The sequence below is a fragment of the Erinaceus europaeus genome, chromosome 14 (genome assembly GCF_950295315.1).
Source record: "Erinaceus europaeus chromosome 14, mEriEur2.1, whole genome shotgun sequence".
NCBI lineage: Eukaryota > Metazoa > Chordata > Mammalia > Eulipotyphla > Erinaceidae > Erinaceus > Erinaceus europaeus.
In genome coordinates this window covers 84,589,037-84,610,126 of record NC_080175.1, presented here as the reverse complement: position 1 = coordinate 84,610,126, position 21,090 = coordinate 84,589,037, and the positions used below count along the sequence as shown (strand labels likewise).

At 36.3% G+C, this 21,090-nt stretch overlaps 1 protein-coding gene across 3 annotated transcripts in view; it reads left to right on the top strand.

The window, feature by feature from the left end:
- Window positions 1–7,888: 7,888 nt before the first annotated feature.
- Window positions 7,889–21,090, top strand: part of EPHA3 (EPH receptor A3) — a 323,878-nt gene continuing 310,676 nt past the window's right edge. Inside the window, exons 1-2 of one of the 3 annotated variants that reach the window (XM_060172106.1) lie at window positions 7,890–8,181; window positions 11,305–11,373. Coding sequence is in view for 1 of the 3 variants with exons in the window: in XM_007536015.2 (XP_007536077.1) it covers window positions 8,094–8,181 (88 nt within the window). In the remaining 2 variants the exon portion in view is untranslated. Of the gene's footprint in view, window positions 8,182–11,304; window positions 11,374–14,862; window positions 15,047–21,090 lie in introns of those variants that run through there. The other 2 variants (XM_007536015.2, XM_060172107.1) reach the window with 2 other exon arrangements.

The following is a 21,090-nucleotide window of genomic DNA, read 5'->3' as shown; positions in this document are numbered from 1 at the left end:
TATGCACAAGAGAGGCTGCTTACAAGTCTCTCTCATTTATCATGACTTTCATCGCACCTAGTTTTTCCCTTTGCTAGGCTTGCCTTTGCCTCTAAAGCTACCTATTCACAAAAGAGTAATATCTTTACCCATTTTCTTTTACTTTTTTATTATTTTTATTTATTTATTGGATAGAGACAGCCAGAAATCTAGAGGGAAGGGTTGGAGAGAGAGGAAGAGAGACAGAGAGATTGAGAGACACCTGCAGCCCTGTTTCACTACCTGTGAAGCGTTCCCCCTGCAGGTAGGGGCTGGGGACTCCAAACTGGGTCCTTGCGCATTGTAACACGTGCGCTTAAACGTGTGCCACCGCCCGGCCCGTTTACCCATTTTTTTCAATTATCTTTATTTATATATTGCATACAGACAGCCAGAAATCAAGAGGGAATGGGGATGATAAAGAGGGAGAGAGACAGAGACACACCTGCAGCCGTGCTTCACCACTTGTAAAGCTTCCCCCCTGCAGGTGGGGGCAGGGGCTCAAACCTGGTCCTTGCACATTGTAACATGTGCGCTCAACCAGGTGTGTCACCATGGCTCTTCGCACCCCCCAGTTTACTTCTTCTTTTTTTAAAATGTATTTATTATTGGGCAGAGACAGAGAGAAACTGAGAGGGGAAGGGAGGTAGAGTGACAAAGAGACACCTGCTTACTTGCTTCAACACTTGTGGATCTCCCCCCCTGTAGGTGGGGACGGGGCTTGAACCTGGGTCCTTGTGCACTGTAATGTGTTCACTTAACCAGGTGAGTCCCACCTCGGCCCTGCCATTCTTTTAATTCAGTTAATGAAAGAGAGGGAGATGAAAGCAGGAAGAGTGAAAAGCACACTGCAACATAGAGATGTCCTCCAGGCTATCACACTCTCAAACACAACCAGGCCCAAGCCCACGAAAGCCAGAGGCTTAACAGATAACTCCTGTGTTTCTATCACCGTCTACCTACCATTGCATATTAGGGTTTTGTTCTTGGAGAACTGGAGTCTCTGGCCATCATCTTGCTTATATGAATGACCCTACTTATTTTTTATATACTAATTTACAATGAAATTTTTTTCCAAAGAACCAACTTTAATCAAGATAATTATTTCTTTTCTTTTTTTTAAATTTTTATTTATAAAAAGGAAACACTGACAAAAACCATAGGATAAGAGGGGTACAATTCTACAGAATTCCCACCACCAGAACTCTATATTCCATTCCCTCCCCTGACAGCTTTCCTATTCTTTATCCCTCTGGGAGTATGGACCCAGGGTCATTATGGGGTGCAGAAGGTGGAAGGTCTGGCTTCTGTAATTGCCTCCCTGCTGAGCATGGGTTTTGGCAGGTTGATCCACACTCCCAGTCTGCCTCTCTCTTTCCCTAAAGGAGCAGGGTTTTGGGGAAACAAGGCTCCTGGACACATTGGTGGGGTCCTTTGCCCAGGGAAGTCTGATTGGCATTATGGTAGCATGTGGAATCTGGAATCTGGTGGCTGAAAAAAAGTTAACACATAGAGCCATACTAATTGTTGACTAATCATGAACCTAAAGGCTGGAATATTGCAGATGAAGATTTGGGGATCTCCTTTTTGAAGAAAGTTAGTAGTCCTACTTTAGTTATAATCCAAAGAGCCCATGACTATACTAGTTTTTTTTTTTTTTCTTTTTTCCTGAGCCTGACATCTGATATGCAGGTGAATCTAAGTTATTGTCTGGGGAGCTGATGTCATGGCTGGAAAAAGGACCAAAAAGCTGGATCAGGGAAGAGAGTAGCTCCCTAATATGGGAAATGGGTATATATATTGTTGACTATAAACCCCATTGATTTGATCTAGTTCACCTACTCCTGGCTTCCTCAGGTCACTTCAAAAATCTAAATTTAAAATTGAATTTTTTTAACTTCATGCTCATTTTCTGTCCTCAGTTTTCTTTTTATATTACTGAGTATATCTCTACTCAAAGATATAAAAGTATGTACATTTTAGAATGAAAAAGATAAAAGTTGTAAGACCAGTTAATTTTCCCCTCCTTCTCCTGCTTTAACTTCATCTCCTTGGGTATCAGATGTCCACATTTCTATCTCACTTCTCATAATCAGACTATTATAAAATTTTGGCAGTTTTTTCTCTTACATTTGTGCAATTTCTATTTCTGTCTTCACTTTCCAGTACCATGCCTCTATATCTTTCTACTAAATCAAGATTTAAAAAGATGTTGAATATTTTTAATTTATTACTCACTAGACTTAGTGTGTGTGTGTGTGTGTGTGTGTGTGTGTGTGTGTGTGTTTCATTTTCTTTGCTACCAGGGTTATCACTGGGATTGGCTGCCTGCATGACTCCATTATACTAGATGGCCATTTTTTCCCTTCTTTTTCTGTTATAGACAGAAACAAATAGAAAGGGGCAAAGAGGGACAGAGAGGGAGAGAGGAAAAGAGGGAGATAAAAGTATTTGCAGCACTGTCCCACTGATCGTGAGTTGGTTATCCAATTACAAAGCATTCCTAACTGCTCTCTTGCACTTAATTGGTATTTTTGTTTTGCGTTCATTTACTCTGATAGACGATGGATTATAAATTATATTTCTTCAAAATTATCTTCTAAAAAGGTCAAATAAATGTGCCTTTCTATTTCCCCATCATCCTAATGTCCAAGCTCTCTTCTCTTCTTTGCTATGCCTCATCATATCCATAGATGATTATCATCTTGACCAAAAACATGCCTTTCATATTTATTCTCTCTTCTCAGGGTTCTCCTTTTGATAAAAAAAAAATTTCCTGAGAGTCCAGAGATAGTGCAGCGTGTGGCACAAAGCGCTAGGACCAGTGTAAGGATCCCAGTTCGAGCCCCGGGCTCCCCACCTGCAGGGGAGTCACTTCACAAGCGGTGAAGCAGGTCTGCAGGTGTCTATCTTTCTCTCCCCTTCTCTGTCTTCCCCTCCTCTCTCCATTTCTCTCTGTCCTATCCAACAACAACAACATGAATAACAACAATAATAATAACTACAACAATAAAACAACAAGGGCAACAAAAGGGAATAAATATTTAAAAAAACATTTTTCCAGATACCACTCAATTTCTACTTATTCCAGGAAGTTATCTTTTAACCTATAACTTTAATTACTATCTTAACCTCTGTACTATGAAAATACTCTGTTTATCTTTAACATTTACTATAATTTTCAGTACAAGTCTAAAATGATTTAAAGATCTCAGTCTTATTTCTGTTTGTAATCTCAAAATCTAGCACATGATCAGATACACGTTAAGAAATCACACTGTGTTACAATGCATGAGGACACAGGTTCAGGCCCCTGGTCCCCACTTGCATGGGGGGAGTTTTCATGAGTGGTGAAGCAGGTCTGTAGGTGTCTCTCTGTCTCTCTCTCTCTCTCTATCACTCTCTTCCCTCTCAGTTTCTGACTATTTCTATCCAATAAATATATATACATATACATATCACACTGTGATGAATATGGGATGATCCCACTCATAAACAGAAGTTGAAAAAGAAGATCATAAAGGGAAACATAAAGAAGAACTTGAATGAGTTTGGAATATAGCAGCAAAGTAAAAAAAAAAAACTCTGGGGGGAAAGGGAGGGTAGATTTTCAGTTTCACAATAGGAGGGTGACAGTAGGGACATAGAACTTTAGTGGTGGAATCGTGTTAACATACACTCCTATTAACCAATAGACTCATAAACCACTATTTAATCAGTATGAGAGGGGGAAATAGATTGAATGTCTCAAAATTTTTGATGCAAAGACCTCTGTCTGAGTATATATCCCTTCAATCTAAGCATTTAAAGTTTCAAATTGGTAACCAGACTGAATTTTAAAAGCGGGTTTAAATCGTTAAAACATTTCTAATAATGACTTTTTCTTTTAAATACTAAATCACCTATAATCTTATACCAGGGAGACCAGAAGCAACTGGTCACTATATAAGATACAGCTATATGTAAATAGCATTAAACGACCTAAAATATGGTGAGGTCTTGTATGATACAGCAAACCATAACCATGTGATTTTCAAAATCAACCAAAATCGCAAATAACTTGTTTAAAATATTAACTGTCTATTGCCTTCTTAAACTCGAGGACAGCAGGAACCTTCCTCATTCCCTCTAAAACCCATTATTTCCCCCAGTCCTGGAACCTCTGGGGCTTGGCTCTGTTTCTTGCACACTCCTCTTGATCCATACCATTTGATACTGCAGCTATTGATCTCAGCCAAATTAATGCAGCCAGAGGTGCCTCAACATGTTTCACTTCTGATTGTGTCCATTTAAAAATACTATAAAAGAAAAAGAAAAGAAAAGAAATCACAGTGTGTTGAACTAAACTATTAGTGGAATTAATTTTGCAAGTATTTTGCTCATCTCCCTCTTTTTCAATTCCATAGATACATTTTTTTCACTGAGTAATACTGTTCATTTCATCCCAAATGTCATAAAGTCATCTTGCATCATTTTCCGCTTCAATGTTCTGGTTCATCCCTTCTGACACTCGCAGTTGCTACTACTATGATCTGTTGGTAGAGCCTGCTGCCCCTCCCCTCAGATGCATGATTCCTTGCTTCTTATATGTTTTTTTTTCCCCATTCAGATTCAGATGAAGAGACAGGCAGAGAGACAGAGGGACGGAGGGATAGAAAGTGGGACGAGGAAGTCGGGTGGTAACACAGCGGGTTAAAAGCACTTGGCGCGAAGCACAAGGACTGGCATAAGGAGTCCGGGTTCGAGCGTCTGGCTCCCCACCTGCAGGGGAGTCGCTTCACAGATGGTGAAGCAGGTCTGCAGGTATCTATCTTTCCCCTGTCCATTTTCCCCTCCTCTCTCCATTTCTCTGTCCTATCCAACATCAACGGCAATAATAACTACAATAATCAAATAACAAGGGTAACAAAAGAGAATAAATAAATAAATATTAAAAAAAAGAAAGTGGGACAGGTACCAACATATTGATGTCTTCCTCTTTGCTATAACTTCCCCTGCTTCACTAGGGCTCCAACTTAGGCTACACTGATTATGTTTGTCAGGCATTTCTTCTATAGCTCTTATTTTAGTTTTAGGTTCAAAATTATTTCCAATATTGCTATCCTTTCCCCTGATTTTCTCTTCTTCATGTTCAGCAGTGGTTGTCAAACATAGGGGAACATAAGAATCACCTGTGAAATATTAAGTGCACGGGTCACAAATTCAGGAATTCCAATTCAGAGTGTTGGTGAGCAGAGGTGATCGATATAGATATTGATCAACATTTCCAATACTTCTATATACAGTAGTAAATACACTATTATTGGTTAAAATTCCTTCATAAAGTTCAGATATCAAAGTGATCACTGGCTGACATATTTTTGTCTATTTATGTCTGGTACACACTGACCTGCGGAGTAGAAACTGTGCAGCTTCAGATGTCTTTTAAACAGCCAGCCAGTCATCGTTTTGCATCCTTATCCTGCTGCTCTTTGTATCCCAGCCCTTTTATGTTACTCAATTTGCTGTTTTGTGTATTTCAGACACATTCTTCTGCCTTCACTTAGAAGCAGTAATGATTTCATGTATGTTTCATCAGCATGCCAGCCTGCAGTGCCTTTTGAACCATCCTGTAACCAGTAAATTTCCCTGTGCAGCTTCAGTAAAGACTTTTTGGATGAAACCTTTCTGACTGGACTGGCCTCACCTCCATCTATCCTACTTTTCTGGTGGTCAAATTCCTTGCCCCCTTGTTGGCTGAGCATCACATATTTTTCTCCATAATTATCTAAAATGGCACACCAACTATATCAACTCCTAACTTGCTGATGTCTTTTGACCTAGAGTCTATACCTGTGAGATGTCATGTTATATACATTATATATCTAGTCAGGAATTGCTTTTTCTTCTTCTTTTTTTTCTTTCTCACCTGAGCTATCACTGGGGCTCTGTGATTCCATGTGCCACCATTCCTAGTAGCAATTTATTATTTTCTTTCTTCCTCTTGATAGAGGACAAGAAACAAAGAAATAGAGTGGGAAATAGAGTCATACAGAGACTGCTAGTGAAGTGTCCCCCTTACTAGTGCTCATATGTGATGGTCTAATGCTGGAACTTTTTTTAAAATTCATTTTGGCACTATTGTGGCTTCCATCAAACACAAATGTTTCTTTCTATGGTAACAAACAGATTAAGTGTGAAAAGAGAAGTCCTGTGAGAAGAGTCAGTGTATGTGCATATCAGCATATTGGTATGTTTTTTTCTCAAATATTTTTACATTATCACTTCCAAATAAGACTATTTTCTTTCCAGTTTTATAGAAGTCTTATCTCTCCTGAAAACAATAGGGCTGTGCCTTATGGAAAGACTAAGCTGTGTTGGAACTGTAAAAAAAAAAAAAGACACAGTTAACACTATCTCAGTCCTCTGTTCAGTATCTGTCATTATTTTCAACTCTGACAGACTTGGCACTTATAGAGGGTTCTACAGCCTAGTGTGACATAATGTGGGAAGAACTTAGAGATACAAAGTAACAAGGCATACATAGAAGTGCTTGCAGGGTTACTTTCCCATCCCCCTTCCTCTATCAATTTCCCCAACCCCACTTCCAGACAGCAAACACTTATCAGAAATCACTACTTTAAATTCACAAGAAAATTGTCTCTTCTCATTAAAAACATTTCACCAATATTTGTGAAATTCATATCTTATAAGCAAGGCCTTTTCAAATACTTATTTAGATTTCAGGGCTTAGAACTCTACAATTGATCACTAATCTTAAAGGTGTCAGCCTGCCTTTAGTTCTGTTTGTTGTGCAAAGCATGTAAGTCTTATTTTCTATTTAGAATAGAAGAATGACATACGAGTGGGAGGAGAATTGAGCAATCTTTTTCCAGAGCATGGTTTAAAGAGGAGAGAGAATAATTCTTAAAATATAAATTATAAGACAATTTGGCTGGAGTAGAATACAATTGCATTGTCCAAGAAGGAACAGAAAATCAGAAAGTTCCTTTATAACCATGGTGCAAAGTAAATAAAAAGCTGTTATTTATACTGTTATTTATCCACTGGGTTTGCAATGTTAAAGAACAGTATTCAACTATTACTACATTGGAAGGAGCTGTGAATTATGCATTGTTTATCTCACAGACCCCAAAGATCCTAAAGCTGCTGGCTGCTATTTGGGGAGGGGGTGGGGCAGTGACGTTCTGTGAAACAGTCTAGGTTTGCTTTGTATTCCTCTTGCTTAACTATATGATGGGCAAAAGGTAAATACTCACCAGCAGCTATGTCTGGGGCTGACTTTGTTCACATCCTAGGGATGGTGAATGTTACTCCTCAGATTGGAAAACCAAAGTACACCCTACCAGCCCTGAGATCCCTCTGTCAGATCTATTTACATGTCCTCATTCCCTTTGGTGTAGAATTTAAAAGCCTGATTGGGTGTGCACTAGAGTATTTGATCCCCACAAAGGACTGATAAATAGTTGTGATCACATTAAGTATAGGAAAGAAATAAATCTAATTTCCCTTTGAATTATATACTTTCATTCTGGATTGTTCTCTCTTTATGATTTTTTTTCCGGCTAAAATTCCTTTTGCGTTTTAGTTTCTCTTTCACTCACACAGCCACATATGACTGCTATCAAGGTTTCTGGTTTCTTCTGAGAATTAACCTACGCTAAGAGCATCCACAGTAAACAATAACATTGTTGCTTTTCACTGAAAGTCAAGAACTGCTGGTTTTTGTCTCCGCCGCCACAATCCCATCACAACTGCTGGACTTCCGGCCTCCTTCGCGACGCCTGGCAACCTCATTCTCTCCCTTCTCAACTTTGTGCCTTGGAACTGTGGTGCAAACCTCCGCGCGTGGTCCTCTTGTTCAGTGCTCGTTCCCGACGGCGCTAGGACCCAGCGAAGTCCCTCAGCCAGGTTCGCGGAAAGGCAGCCAGACTCCTCCTTATCTCCAGTGTCAAACTTGACATCAGTCTGAGAGCGGAGCATGGTAACTTCTCCAGCAATCAGAGCGCTCCCTCTCACATCAGTGGCATGCTTCGTGGAGATATGCTCCTCTCACTGCCCTCTGCACCAGCAACATGGATTGTCAACTCTCCATCCTCCTCCTTCTCAGCTGCTCTGTTCTCAACTGCTTCAGTGAACTGACTCTGCAACCTTCCAACGAAGGTAAGCCAGGTGCAAGACCCCCCCACCCCACCCCCAAGCCTGCTCCTCTGGGTTCTGGCTCTTTTTACACCGCGAACTCAAGGAAGGAAACCTTTTTGAGATCTTTAAGGTGCCTCGGTATAAAGCAGTGTGCGCTGAGAGTTAAAGATGCTCTTTTTATTTTCAGTTAGCTTCTAAAACACTTTAATAAGAGATACTTTTTGATTACTTGGACCTAAATGTTTTCAATGTGATAGCAATTGCAGTGATTAGATTGCTTCTCAGTTTTCAGCAGAAAAATCTTTCACTTTTACAGCTCAAAGATGTTAATAGTCAAGTTGCCTTGGCAGTATTTTATTTATGACTATGTAGTGCTCTGAGAAGTTGAAAAGAAAATTCAGGTCTCTGTTGTACGTTCTTTAGTGTGCTTAAAGGCAATGACAGGTTGTTGCTATTTAGGATCATGGCATTTATGAATGGTGTGTGTGTGTGTGTGTGTGTGTGTGTGCGCGCTTTATTGAAGAGATGTGTATCCCACATGGCGATGGTTTGTTCTATGGTACAGGTTCTAATGAGCAACATATGCCACATTAACATAAGTAATATTTGCAGGAATTACATTAAGATTAAGTTGGATTTTCTTTGTTTAAGGACTTATTTACAAATAGGAGAATTCATGCATTTCATGAATAGTGAAAATCCCCTGAGTAGGTATAGTAAATAACTGAACAGCAAATTAAGAAAGAATGTTCAAATTCAACAAATGACATTTTCTTCATGCTGTGTTATTTATTTTCCTCATAATGGACATTTATCACTTTTCAATGGATAAAAAATGCAAACCTAATATTAAAGACTCCAATATTTCCTATAAGGCTGTACATATGGTAGACCATTGCCTTTTTTTTTTTTTTTTACTGAAAGACTTTTGTGATCTGACCCTAATGATTTGTAAAAATAATCATAAAATGTTAAGAAACATTTCTATGTAAAACTTATTTTAAAGTATCACTTACAACTTTGATTACCTCCAAATCACTTTAAACTTATAACAATAATACTAAGCAATGTAGTAGTATCAGTGGTATAGAAATCCTACACTATATATTATGCCACTCACTGAAAAATATAGTGGCCAGTCAATACTATTATAAAGTATATGTGTTATCTCACACAATAAGAAATAAAGTTCAAATTATTTCTAAACTTTTAAATTTGAAAACTGTCTAATATTTGGTGACCTACTTTCTCTGCTAATAGAAGAGTTTAATTTCATTCTTAGTCACTATCTTCATCTGTGTGACATATTTTTCTTTTTTTAATTGGGAAATTAAAATTTCTAAAATAGAAAGAAATGGAAATAACGATGTATAAGTGACTGTTTTTACAAATCAAATTAATATCTTTATTTGAAAGTAATGGTATATCATTATTCATGAGTGAAAGACAAGAGTAGTCATTTGTATAATGAGTATAATATCAATAGGTTGCAATCAAAGTTGATAATTTTTGTTTCTTTGAAAATATGGCTGTAGAGACAATAATTAGAAAAATAGCAGCATTATTCTCATGGTGTTATGATAAATGCATTTTTCCAGATGGAACATTTATAAACTATTTAGATAATGGATTTTACTGAATTAATAATGCACAGTGATAGAACTGAGAGTTAATAATTTTGTGGAAAACAAACTTTCAGTAAATTTTAAGAGAAAAAATTCTTTAAACTTATATAAAATTAATGAATATCATTTTATTTAAATAGCAGTAATAAAAAACAAATAACTTGTGTATGTATTGTGTATGTATGGCTTACTATACAGGAAAGAAATATATGTGTGCATATATATATATGTACACATACATATATACCTATATACATATTTGCAATAGTTACTTTTTATTAGTTTAAATAAAGGTTTTCTATTAATTGTTCATGGGATTGTTCTTTCTAGACTTTGTCCTATATATCTATCTCTTTCTCTATTGAGGTTATGAAGGAAAGCTTTGAAGTTCAATTTTAAATAAATGATTTAACTTTGGTAATATCTGAGCAAGTTTTAAAATATTACCCAGTTGATTGAGTTGAAAAGTAAAAATACCACATATGTGTCAAGATACGCAGTGTTATTTGAATAGAAATCAGTACAGCTGAAAAGTGAAAGCACATTATTAAATGAATCTCATTACTTCAAACTTATAATATAGATTTTGAGAACTGAACTACTGTATACTAAGTTGCGTTTAAAATACTATTATCAAAATTTCATTTTATGACTACTGAAATGTACTAGAATTTATTTTGCAATCTATTGTGAAGTTTGGCATAATAGTACAAGAAGAGAAAAAGTCAAACCTTTGAACTGGTTTCTAGGAAAATAACACAGAGTGTGATTTTTTTAATTTTATTTGACATGTGATAATCTAGTATGAGAGTATTAAAGTGCCATGGACCAAATGATAAGGGAAAAACAAAGTAACAGAAAGTTCAAACCAAACTTCAAGTTATTAATCTAATTGCAAATAACTGTCCTTTGTGCTTTGAAGAATGATTCCAGGTGATTCTTTCTATCATGGGCCTCCTCAATAAAAACTGATTATTCCTACTTTCAACAATCACTCAAATTAAAGATTAGTCTATGCTCTGAAAGGGAAATTTTTATAAAGAATGTTTAGAACTTTATTAAAGTCTTATCAGGTCAGAACTCTGTATATATGACATACCAACAAAATATTTCCAATGGATAATCAACTACTTTTCATGAAAAAATAGGATTCTTATATTCCTATATATTTAATTTTAAAAAATCACATATTTGATTACTGTTTTCACTCCAGATTATTGATGGTAGTGGTAAATATCAAGTAACTATGAAGTGGTTAAATAAAACCTGATTAAAAGTGAATTATATTTCAGAAGTTACTATTTCATTTTCTCTTAGCATTAGGCAAAATAATCTTTTTAAACACTTTAATGCATTCAAAGCAGTCTAGGGCAAAAGCCACTGCTTTTTCATTAGTACATAATATACTAAATCATGTATATTCAACAGTTTTCATAATTGTACTAGAAAATCATAATTCTCAATATAAAAGTGAATACAATTAAACTAACCTGTAAATAAATACTATTTGTTTTGGAAGACCATTGTTGGAGTGGCTGAGACACCATTCCTGTGAAATACATTTCGCTGAATTTATGTCTCCTAAAATGTGAGTGTATGTGGTTCTCTAAAGTTATTTAAAGAGTAAAACTTGAAGACGAACACTGTATGTCCGTTGAATATTAGACAACAGTTGACGGATGATGTTAAGCAATGTAGTTTCCCTCTAACACTGCTCTCAACTGATATCACTTTTCATATATAAATAATGGCTTCAAGTAAAAACTCATGGCTAATCCAACATTTATAGAGAACTACATTATCTTCTTGTTTTTATAGGTGTTGTTTTTTAAGAGGATGTACATTTGTTTTTTATAGCATTTCATCATGCTGGCCTAAAAATTGAATACATTATATATTTTTGTAATTTAATAACTTTCCTAATAGTTGCAGCCCACCTACCCCCAAGCCCAATATTATAACTGCTATTTGACTGGAGGTAGGAGAAACCTTAATTTCACTATTTTATAACCCACAACAGTTAACACTTGACCTAGGTCATTAACAGGATTATCAGCAAATTTGTTTAAGCTTTTACTGACAACCTGAATTGCTAGGATAATATTTTGATTGTGCCAGAAAGAAACTTCTTGTAACTTCTCAAAATCTATCATGAAATTAATTCATTCTGAATCTATAGCTTCCTCAAGGCCAACACTGGTAATAATAATTCAGGTTGGAAAAAATGTCCACATCGATACTCAATTCTTCTCACATGTATGTTTTTCATATCATACCACTTTGGTCCTGTTGCAATGAGCAGTGAAAAACTTTTAAGTAGTGAATATTCTGACAGTAACAACGGATTTATAAAAACAGTCTCAAATTTCATTGTATTTATGCATATTCTTAATATTTTTATCGATACTGTATGTAATGGAAGTTATTTTTTTGCCTATTTTAAGATGTAAAGTCAATTGGATATATTTATAATTCAGAAGGACAGGAGTTATAAGAGGGAAACTATGTATAGTCAAAAAATACTGCTACATTTTAGATTCTGATTGCACTTTTAATAAAGTATTTTTCATGAAATACTAGAAATTAGGAGTTACAATGAAATAAATATTAAATAAAATGTTTACAACCGAAAAATTTTTTACAGCCAGAACTATTTTTTTTAACTGTGGAAGTTTAGGATGTTTCATGTGAAGAGTTTTATGATTTGAATACAATTATGGTTTGTCCCTTACTCACATAAACAATTCAGTAGTTTCATCTTGACTTTTTTAAAAACTTATTTTCAAAGAATGGTTTGAGTCAGGTTCTTTATCTTGTATACATGTCTTTTAATATTGAAATTCTGATGCCTTTTCTAAGGGCTCCTCATTTTAATACTTCCTTGCAGTATCCTCCCTTAGAAAGTTCTTTTAAAAGTTTCTGGAAGTTTGGAATTTTTCAGATGTAAAATATGTGCAACTTTTAAATATCAAATAATCAGTTGCATATGCAAAGGCCTTTTAAAGGCAAGCTATATTTCCACAGTATACTTGATTTACTTATTTCAGCGCAAATGGAAACAGCAAGAGCTGTTCTTGAGAGTTGCATTTTCCAAGTCATAAAATCTTCAAGAAAATATTAATAAAACTTTCCACAAATCATCAAAACTCGATAAGTTCTAACAGACATTTACTTACTGAGAAATCTGTGATGTGGGTTACCTTTGATTTTAGTCATTTTCCAATGATTTTGCTTGGCATAAATACTGGTTGTAAGAGGAAATATGTATTTCTTGGAAGAACACTAAGTCTTACAACTCTTTCTGTCAAGCTCCTCAACTATGTTTATTTTTAATACACACTTTTTTCTTTTAAAACATTTAATAAAACTTGTTCTATTAATTCCTATCTGATAAAAGATTTAGGAAAAACAGATGCAGGTGTCCCTCTTTGGTTCTGTTTTTGGAGGTCTGGATTTTATCACCAGTGAGGGTCAATACAAGGCTTTTACCAAGTGCATAAGTAGCTTTCCACAGATTTTTCAAATAAAGAGTTGACTGCTGGTGTGAAATGTTCATTATAGTATTCATCCAGGTATACTGAAAGCCAAGATCAGAAATTTATTTCCCCAAAATTTGAAACCTTAGGTAATTCATCTGTAATGACTTTGGAAATAAACGTGATGCTATGACATTTACAAAACGCTAAGGACTGGAAGTCACAAATCATTCCACGAAGACACTTTTCATGAGATTTAGAGTATGGGCACATGTGCACCCCTTGATTTCACTTTCTGGATTTTTTACCAGCTGCCTAATGTCAGGTAGTTCTTGAAATCTGATTGTTTTATTCCTGGATAAATGCCTGAAAGTCAGCAAGTTTTAGTTTGCTATCAGCATTCTTTTTAAAAAAAAAATGTTGGTTATATTTTTTTAAGTGAAAAAAGAAATGGTTGATTCCAAAGATGAAGAGAAGTGTTCATATATAAACATTTTGCTTAAAATATTTATCACTTTAAACATCCGGCGAATCAATTGTTACATTCTTAAAACCCTGTATACGAAAGAGAAAAAAAAAAAAAGGAGGAGATAGAGGAATTACTATAGCTGGTTTTCACATCTAAAGTTGACACACTTTTAATTATCCCCAAGTAGAAAGCATTTTATCGAGGAAAGTTTGAAAAGGTGGAAGCCAAAGGCTCTTTCACGACCCCCACCCCCACTCCCACCCGCCCCCGTCTTGGATGCCTGGGATGCATGTGGAGGGTGGATGGAATCAAAACCAGTTCAGCAAATAAAGCCTCCAACTCGCGACTGATGTTATTAAACGAGAAGTCCTGAGTATGCACCCCCCTCCTTCATTTTCTAAACCACGTCCCGCTGTTCCAGTCAAAGCAAAGGGTGAAAATCCACATAATCTAAACCAACATGGTGAAGTTAGAATAATAGGCGAGGGAGGAGCGGGGGGTGTGTGTGTGGGGCAAGTGGCAGCACTGTACAAACAAACCGTTGTGAATAATCTTCGCCAAGGATTGGGGGTGGCCACGGGAAGGGACAGAGGAGATCACGGTGTTTCTACGCCTCCCCTTTGTCCCCCATGTGGAAATGCCATATAGATTATATTCCCCAAGACGCTCCTTGAGGAATTTTAACACGATGCAGGGCTTTCTGAGCAGTGATAGTGCAATGGGCAACAGAAAGATGAGCAGGGGTCCTCCTAAGCCACCACACCCACCGCCGCAGGCTGTCTAAACCGCGCGCACCCTTCTCCGCCACCAGGACCTGGCTTAGGGGCGTGGAGGGAAAATGGGATCCCGACTCTTTTCCTTCTTTGCAGTCTCCATCCAATTAAAGATCAGATCAGCAGAAGTCAACTCTGGGTCCCTGTCCACTGGCCTCAGCTCTCCCTGGAACTGAAGTGCCAAAACTCATTGCCAAGCTGACTCGGGTCTGCAGTCTGGCTGCCAGCGGCCGGGTGGGCGGAGGAGGGTGAGCGGACAGCCCCCCTTCAGCCCCTCAAAGTTGGGGAGCTGGTGGGTAGAGAGTAGAGCAGGAGGCGAAACCACAAGCCAAGCGGCGAGGAGAACGCGCGCCCTCTGCCTGCGGCTGCCAAGCGGCGGGTGCTGGGGCGCCGCGCCCTGCGCGCACCTGGGGGAGGCGAACCCTGCGCGGGTCGGTGCCACGCGGAGCGAGCGCGGCTGTCACCCGCCGGATTCCGCACTTCCACTAAAATAACCTGGAGCCTATTTCTGTGTCACCTTCCAGTCCCACCCCTCGCATCGCCGTGAGTCCAGCAGCCTTTTCCATTTGGTGTCTAGAGGTTGGCAGGGTCATAGTCACTGATCTCCAGATCCCCCAGGGGGCTCGATGTAGTCCAAGGCCAGAGAAATCCAGCTGCCCCAGGCTGAGTGTGGTCCTGGCTTATTGCATCTCATTGCAATGTCCTGATCTTTCAGACTGCATATTGTTTAGTCCTTTAACTAAAAAAAAAAGGAAAAAAAAAAGGATGATCCCATTCATAAACAGAAGTTGAGAAAGAAGAAGAGAAAGGGAAACTCAAAGCAGAATCTGACTGAGTTTGGAGTATGGCACTAAAGTAAAAGTCTGTGGGTGAAGGGTGAGGGTAGATGTTTAGCTTTTGGAGGGTGGGGTGGGAGGACTGGACACAGACCTTTGGGGGTGGGAATGGTGTCAGTATACACGCCTGTTGACTTACAGTCTCACAAATAACTAATTAATATGAGAGGGGAAATACATGTAAAATAGAAAAAATAATAATAAATTGAAAAAATTATAAACTTTTTAAAAAATTGATAGAACGAGGAGAAATGGAGAGGGAGGGGAGATAGAGAGGGAGAGAAAAAGAGAAGACACCTGCAATCCTGCTTCACCACTTGTGAAGCTTTCCCACTGTTGGGGACCAGGGGCTCGAACCCTATTCTTTGTGAATGGTAATACATGCACTTAAACAAGTTGGCTAATACCAGGCCCCTTGTTCAGTTCTTCAATCCCTAGACTAATTAAATAAATAATCTTCCCCAAGTCACCTACTAATGATAGCTGAGAAGGAAACCTGCGCACAGCCATTTGTCTCCTCCCATGGCCCTATGGTATTTACTTGGCGCTATTTCATTAAAACAGAATTTCTCTTCTGATTTTCAGAATGAATATGAATTGGGTCAGAAAGGTTTTTTTTTTTGGGGGGGGGGGGACAGTGTTATCAAGGTAGGCTAGAAGTTGGAGTTTGATAGCTATGCCTGAACTTTAGAGGTTTTCATAAAAGATAGAATTGCAGAATGATGGGGATTCTAAGATTAAAGGTGACCTTAGTGAAATGTCCGACATTGAAATAATAGAGAATTTTGATGCTGTGGAAGTTTTTTTTAAATTATTAGTCACAATTTACAGGGTATCATTTAATTATCAGAGCAGTTCTAAAATAGCTGTTATCTCAGGACACACCCCATTGCTACAGCTAAGGAAACTGAGAAAATCAATTACAATAAAGTGGCAACTCAGCTGGGCCCTCCTTTACCTTTTGATTTTAAACCATTTTTCCCCCTGTAGACAAGTATCTTTAAATTAGGGAATATATTTTATTTCAGTCACATACTAGTTTTTCAACCTTTATCCAGAGTCTTTTAGCCTTTGGAGGTTAACTAAGAATTATCATAGTGATAAATTTTACTTCAAGGTACTTTCAGGGAAAGCATTTCAAAGAATTCTTTGAAACTACAGAATGTTTACAAATACAAATTATGATTATCTGGACAGATTGGAAACCACTAAGAAAATGCATTTAAAGAAAATTTAATGTAGACAGAGGAATAGGAGAATATATTTGTGGAGGTTTTTTACTCACACCTGCCTAATTTTGTTTTCCTTTTATGAAAGTTAAACACTCCTTCACCCTGAAAATAAATTTTTTTTGCCAGTAAAATTAAAAAATTGAGACAATTGTCATTGTAACCTGAGCTTGATTGTTTAGATTTTAGAGGATGAAAATGAAGTTAACTATTTGAAATGTCACAATTGTCAGTAGTAGGCAGAACTAGAATACGCTCTGAAAGGTAGACTCTAGTCCCTTTGGAAATTTGTCCTCCTCTACAAGATAGTTTATTTTTCATCTTGAGCAATTTATAAATTAGAATGACTTATCTCTTCTCTCATAAAAACACTTAAGCTTTATTTAAGTGGAAGCACCAAGAAAAGGTAGCCAAAACAGAGTTTTGAAAGGTAGCAAATTAAATTGGGGGCAATTATATTTTTCATGTGGGTATTTCAGCACATATGTTTTGCATTAATTGCTGCAATAAATTCTGCTAACCTGGCAAAGAGCAAAAATAGCATATTGATGACATCAGGCTTCCAATTCAGAAAGCTGCGTTTAGTATTTTGCTTTCTTCACTGTAACATGCTAAAAGACAGGTTTTCTAATGTGTTATCCTTTGTGCTCCCAAAGAATTACCCAACTACTCAAGCTTTTGGCATATTTCCCATGAGCAAAAGTAAAGCAAACCCCCCCCCCCGCCTTGATTATGGAGAATTGGAATCAACAAATAGTTTTCCTGCTATGTGTATTTTTATTCATATTTGATCTTATGTAACTCTGTAAAATCATGAAAGTATTAAATTGTTTTTCAGGTTTCCAAACCAAGTTGTCTTAAGAAAAACAAAACAAACAAACAAACAAAAAAATATGGCTACTTGCCTGTGAAAACCTCAGAAAAATATTCAAGCAAAACAATAAGACTGAGTTGATTTCATAGCTGGTAAATCTGTTTAATCACTATTAAAATGGGTTCATCTTGAAGTTTTTATGGATTAATTAAGGGGAGATTGATTAATTTATCTTTTATCAAATAGTAATTAAGCAAGATAAATGAATGAATTCTACAGGTTTGGTCAACAGTAGCCCTCTTTACACCTTATTTCCTACACAAATTAATGAAAATATGACTTAATTTTTACTTTTAAAAATGACACTGGTTGATTTCTTATCAATATTAAATCTGGATAGTTTATATCTACCTTAGGGTGACTCAAAGACACAGAACACTTATTAGTAGGTAACATGCTTATTTCCAGATTTTTTTCAAGCCCAATATAACAATTAATAAAGCTCTGGAGGTTGTAGAATGACTTTTTATTGCATGTAACAACAATCTTCACACTGAGGAGAAGTTAGGCTGGGAAGCTGTGAATGGCTTCCATATGGATTATCTAAATAATCCTCTGGGTAAGCAGAAAGCCACTCAGAGGAAAAGTCTGCTTGTAGTATTGTGTGTGCATATGTGCCTGTGTGTTGGTGTGAGTGACACCAATAGCGTTGTTCCCTTACAAAACTGAGCTGTTCTCACACTGTGGGCAAAATTGTATGGATGAATATATCTCCTTTGGAATGAAGATGTTATACTTCTCTACTTTTCAGAATTAAAAAATTAGGGAGGAAATAGCATCTATTTAAATTGTTTTGACCATCTAATCTTGTTCATATTTCTGCAACTAGGTTTTTCTTCAGTGAGAGTTTAAGTTGGAGTTATGCCCACAGCAGGTTGTTTCTTTCAAAGATACCAACCAGTCTTATGAAAGATTTTAACAGAAAAATTAGTCTCATTACAGAATTTATAAGTAAAAATTAAATTAGGTTGTTTTTGGTAAATATGTAGACACTGACAAATATAGCTATTGCCAAATGTTGGTAGAGTCTTTAAAGAAGCAACATAAAAGGAAATAGACTTTTTCTGCTGGTTTACTATCCTATTTGGTTTAACATAGGTAAATGATTTTATTTACATTAACCCCCAAAGGGTAAACTCACAAGTTTATCATGACATTCATGAAATTTCTGAAAAAAAAATCACAATGCTTTGATACTTGTTGTTCTTTGCAAAAGTGATTTCTAGTTTTAATTATACACATTTCATTGGAGTGAACAAGTTATATTAACCAACACTAATGATTATATGTGTTTTGAGTTGCAATTTCTTTCTTTAAATATTTGCACATAGAATAAGGTAACATTGACTTCCCTTCTATTATAAGTGTAATCCAAATTTATTTTAATTTTTTTCTTTGTTGGGGTTTAATGGATCACAGAACAGTTGTTGACGCATAGGACAGTCTCTCATCTCCTTGTGTCATGTAACTGAAAACACTCTCACTCCCAGTTTAAGCCCTTTTCTATCATCATCGTTTTGGATATTTTAATATCTTAAACACCAGAATCTGTACAGAATTCGAGTAGAAAATTCTAAGGTATCTATGAAAATAATAACAACTTTAGAAGTTCCTTTCCAAATATGATATTTTGTAAAAGGAGTATTTTATTTGTAAAGGAGTATTTTATTCTATGTTTGCTCACTTTTATGTAGCTTTACTATCTTGACTCCAGTAGTGAAAACTTCAGAACTCTAATTTTAACTTCCAAGGCACACTATTTTTCAAAAATTCATATTCTAAAATGAAATAATATTATAGTAATTTGTTTATTTATCAAACTGTATACAGCTGAAGATTAGTTACACACTAGATTTTAGGAAAGAAGATTGCTAGGAATGGTGATTGGTATCCTTTTGGAGATGACCACTTAGGACAAATGACAACAAAAATTACTCACATAATAGCTGTTTTAACTTACATGTGAAAATTTAAAAAGTGATATGAAGGGCAAGTATGCAATAGCTTCTCAAAGAGATTAAAAATTAATTAATAATAATAAATAAGTATTTTAATTTAATCGAATTCAAATTTAATTTTAATTAATTAATAAATGATAATAATAAAATAGCAAAGGGGAAGAAAACTAGATAATGTTATTTAATGTGATTTCATGTGGTAGGGATGATTATATACCATATTTGTATCACTGCATGTGTCTAGAGAACTTTAAAAATAATTCAAATAGATGCACAATTGATAAATATATGAATATACAGATCTAGGGAGCACTTTCCAAGTAAGAGAGTGCTCAGTAATAAATTATTTTATGAGGTCTGTGTACATTGTGTATAGAATATGCAAACACAAGTGTGTTTGTGTGAATGTATTGGAAACACATGTCATTGGATATCAAAAGATAAACATTCCCAACCAGAACCTTCTATAGGTGATACTGGTATTATGATCACACTACAGAGGAAAAACAAACACATGGGGCGTGTGTGTTATATACTCCGTGGAATACTACTATGCTATCAAGAATTTATATTGCATCATTTGGGACAAAATGGATGGACCTAGAGGTGATTATGTTTAGCAAAGTAAATACAAATGAAAGACAACCAACTACCAGCAGTTTCACTTATACATGCAACCTAGAGAACTTATACACATGGACTTGCAAAAATAAATAAAAATAAAACAGAAGCTTGCAAAGGGTATCTAATCCTTGTGAAAACTATGGTGGTCATCTTTGGGAGGTGGGAAGGTAGGAACACAGAACTTGATTTTCTGTGTTGATTTTTTTCACCCTACAATCTTGTAACCCATTATAACCACAAATAAAAAGAAGTTTAAATCAACAAAAGAAAAGTTTAATATATTAGAAATATCTTAAGGTATATATTTACTAAAAGTTTGGGGTTACAATGGAATCTTAGTCTGTTTGTTATTTCCTTGAACTACTCTTTCCATAAAAACACGACATGCAACTGTAAAACTGTGCTATCTTTCTTTTTTAAAAATTTTATTATCTTTATTTATTTATTGGATAGAGACAGCCAGAAATTGAGAGGAGAAAGGAAATAGATAAAGAGAGAGACAGAAAGACGCCTGCAGCACTACTTAACCATTCATGAAGTTTTTCCCATGCATGTGGGGACTAGGGGCTTGAACCTGAGTCCTCGCACACTGTAATGTGTGAACTCTACCAGGTGTGCCACCAACCACCCCTTTTTATTTTATTGATTTATTTTTTCTTAACTATGTTCTGTAAGGAAATTTCCCTACTGTTGGCAAACACTGAGTTGAGATAACTACACAAATGTTCTTTTATAAGTGGAACCTGTGTAGAAGTAAACCCAAAAATATTTCCCAGAAAGAAAAAGCTACTAAGGAAAAAACAAACAAAAAAAGTTAATGGCATGCCACCTTGTTCAGAAATCACTTATATAATACTGCATAAGTCATTAAATTACCAGGTGGAAAAATAAATAAATAAATAAATATTTTTGGGGCCAAGCAGTGGTGCACATGGTTAAGTATTCATGTTACAGTCCTCAAGTACCTGGGTTCAAACCCCTGGTCCCCACCTGCAGAAAGAAAGCTTCACTAGTGGTGAAGCAGGGCTGCAGGTGTCTCTTTGTCTCTCCCTCTCTGTCTCCTCCT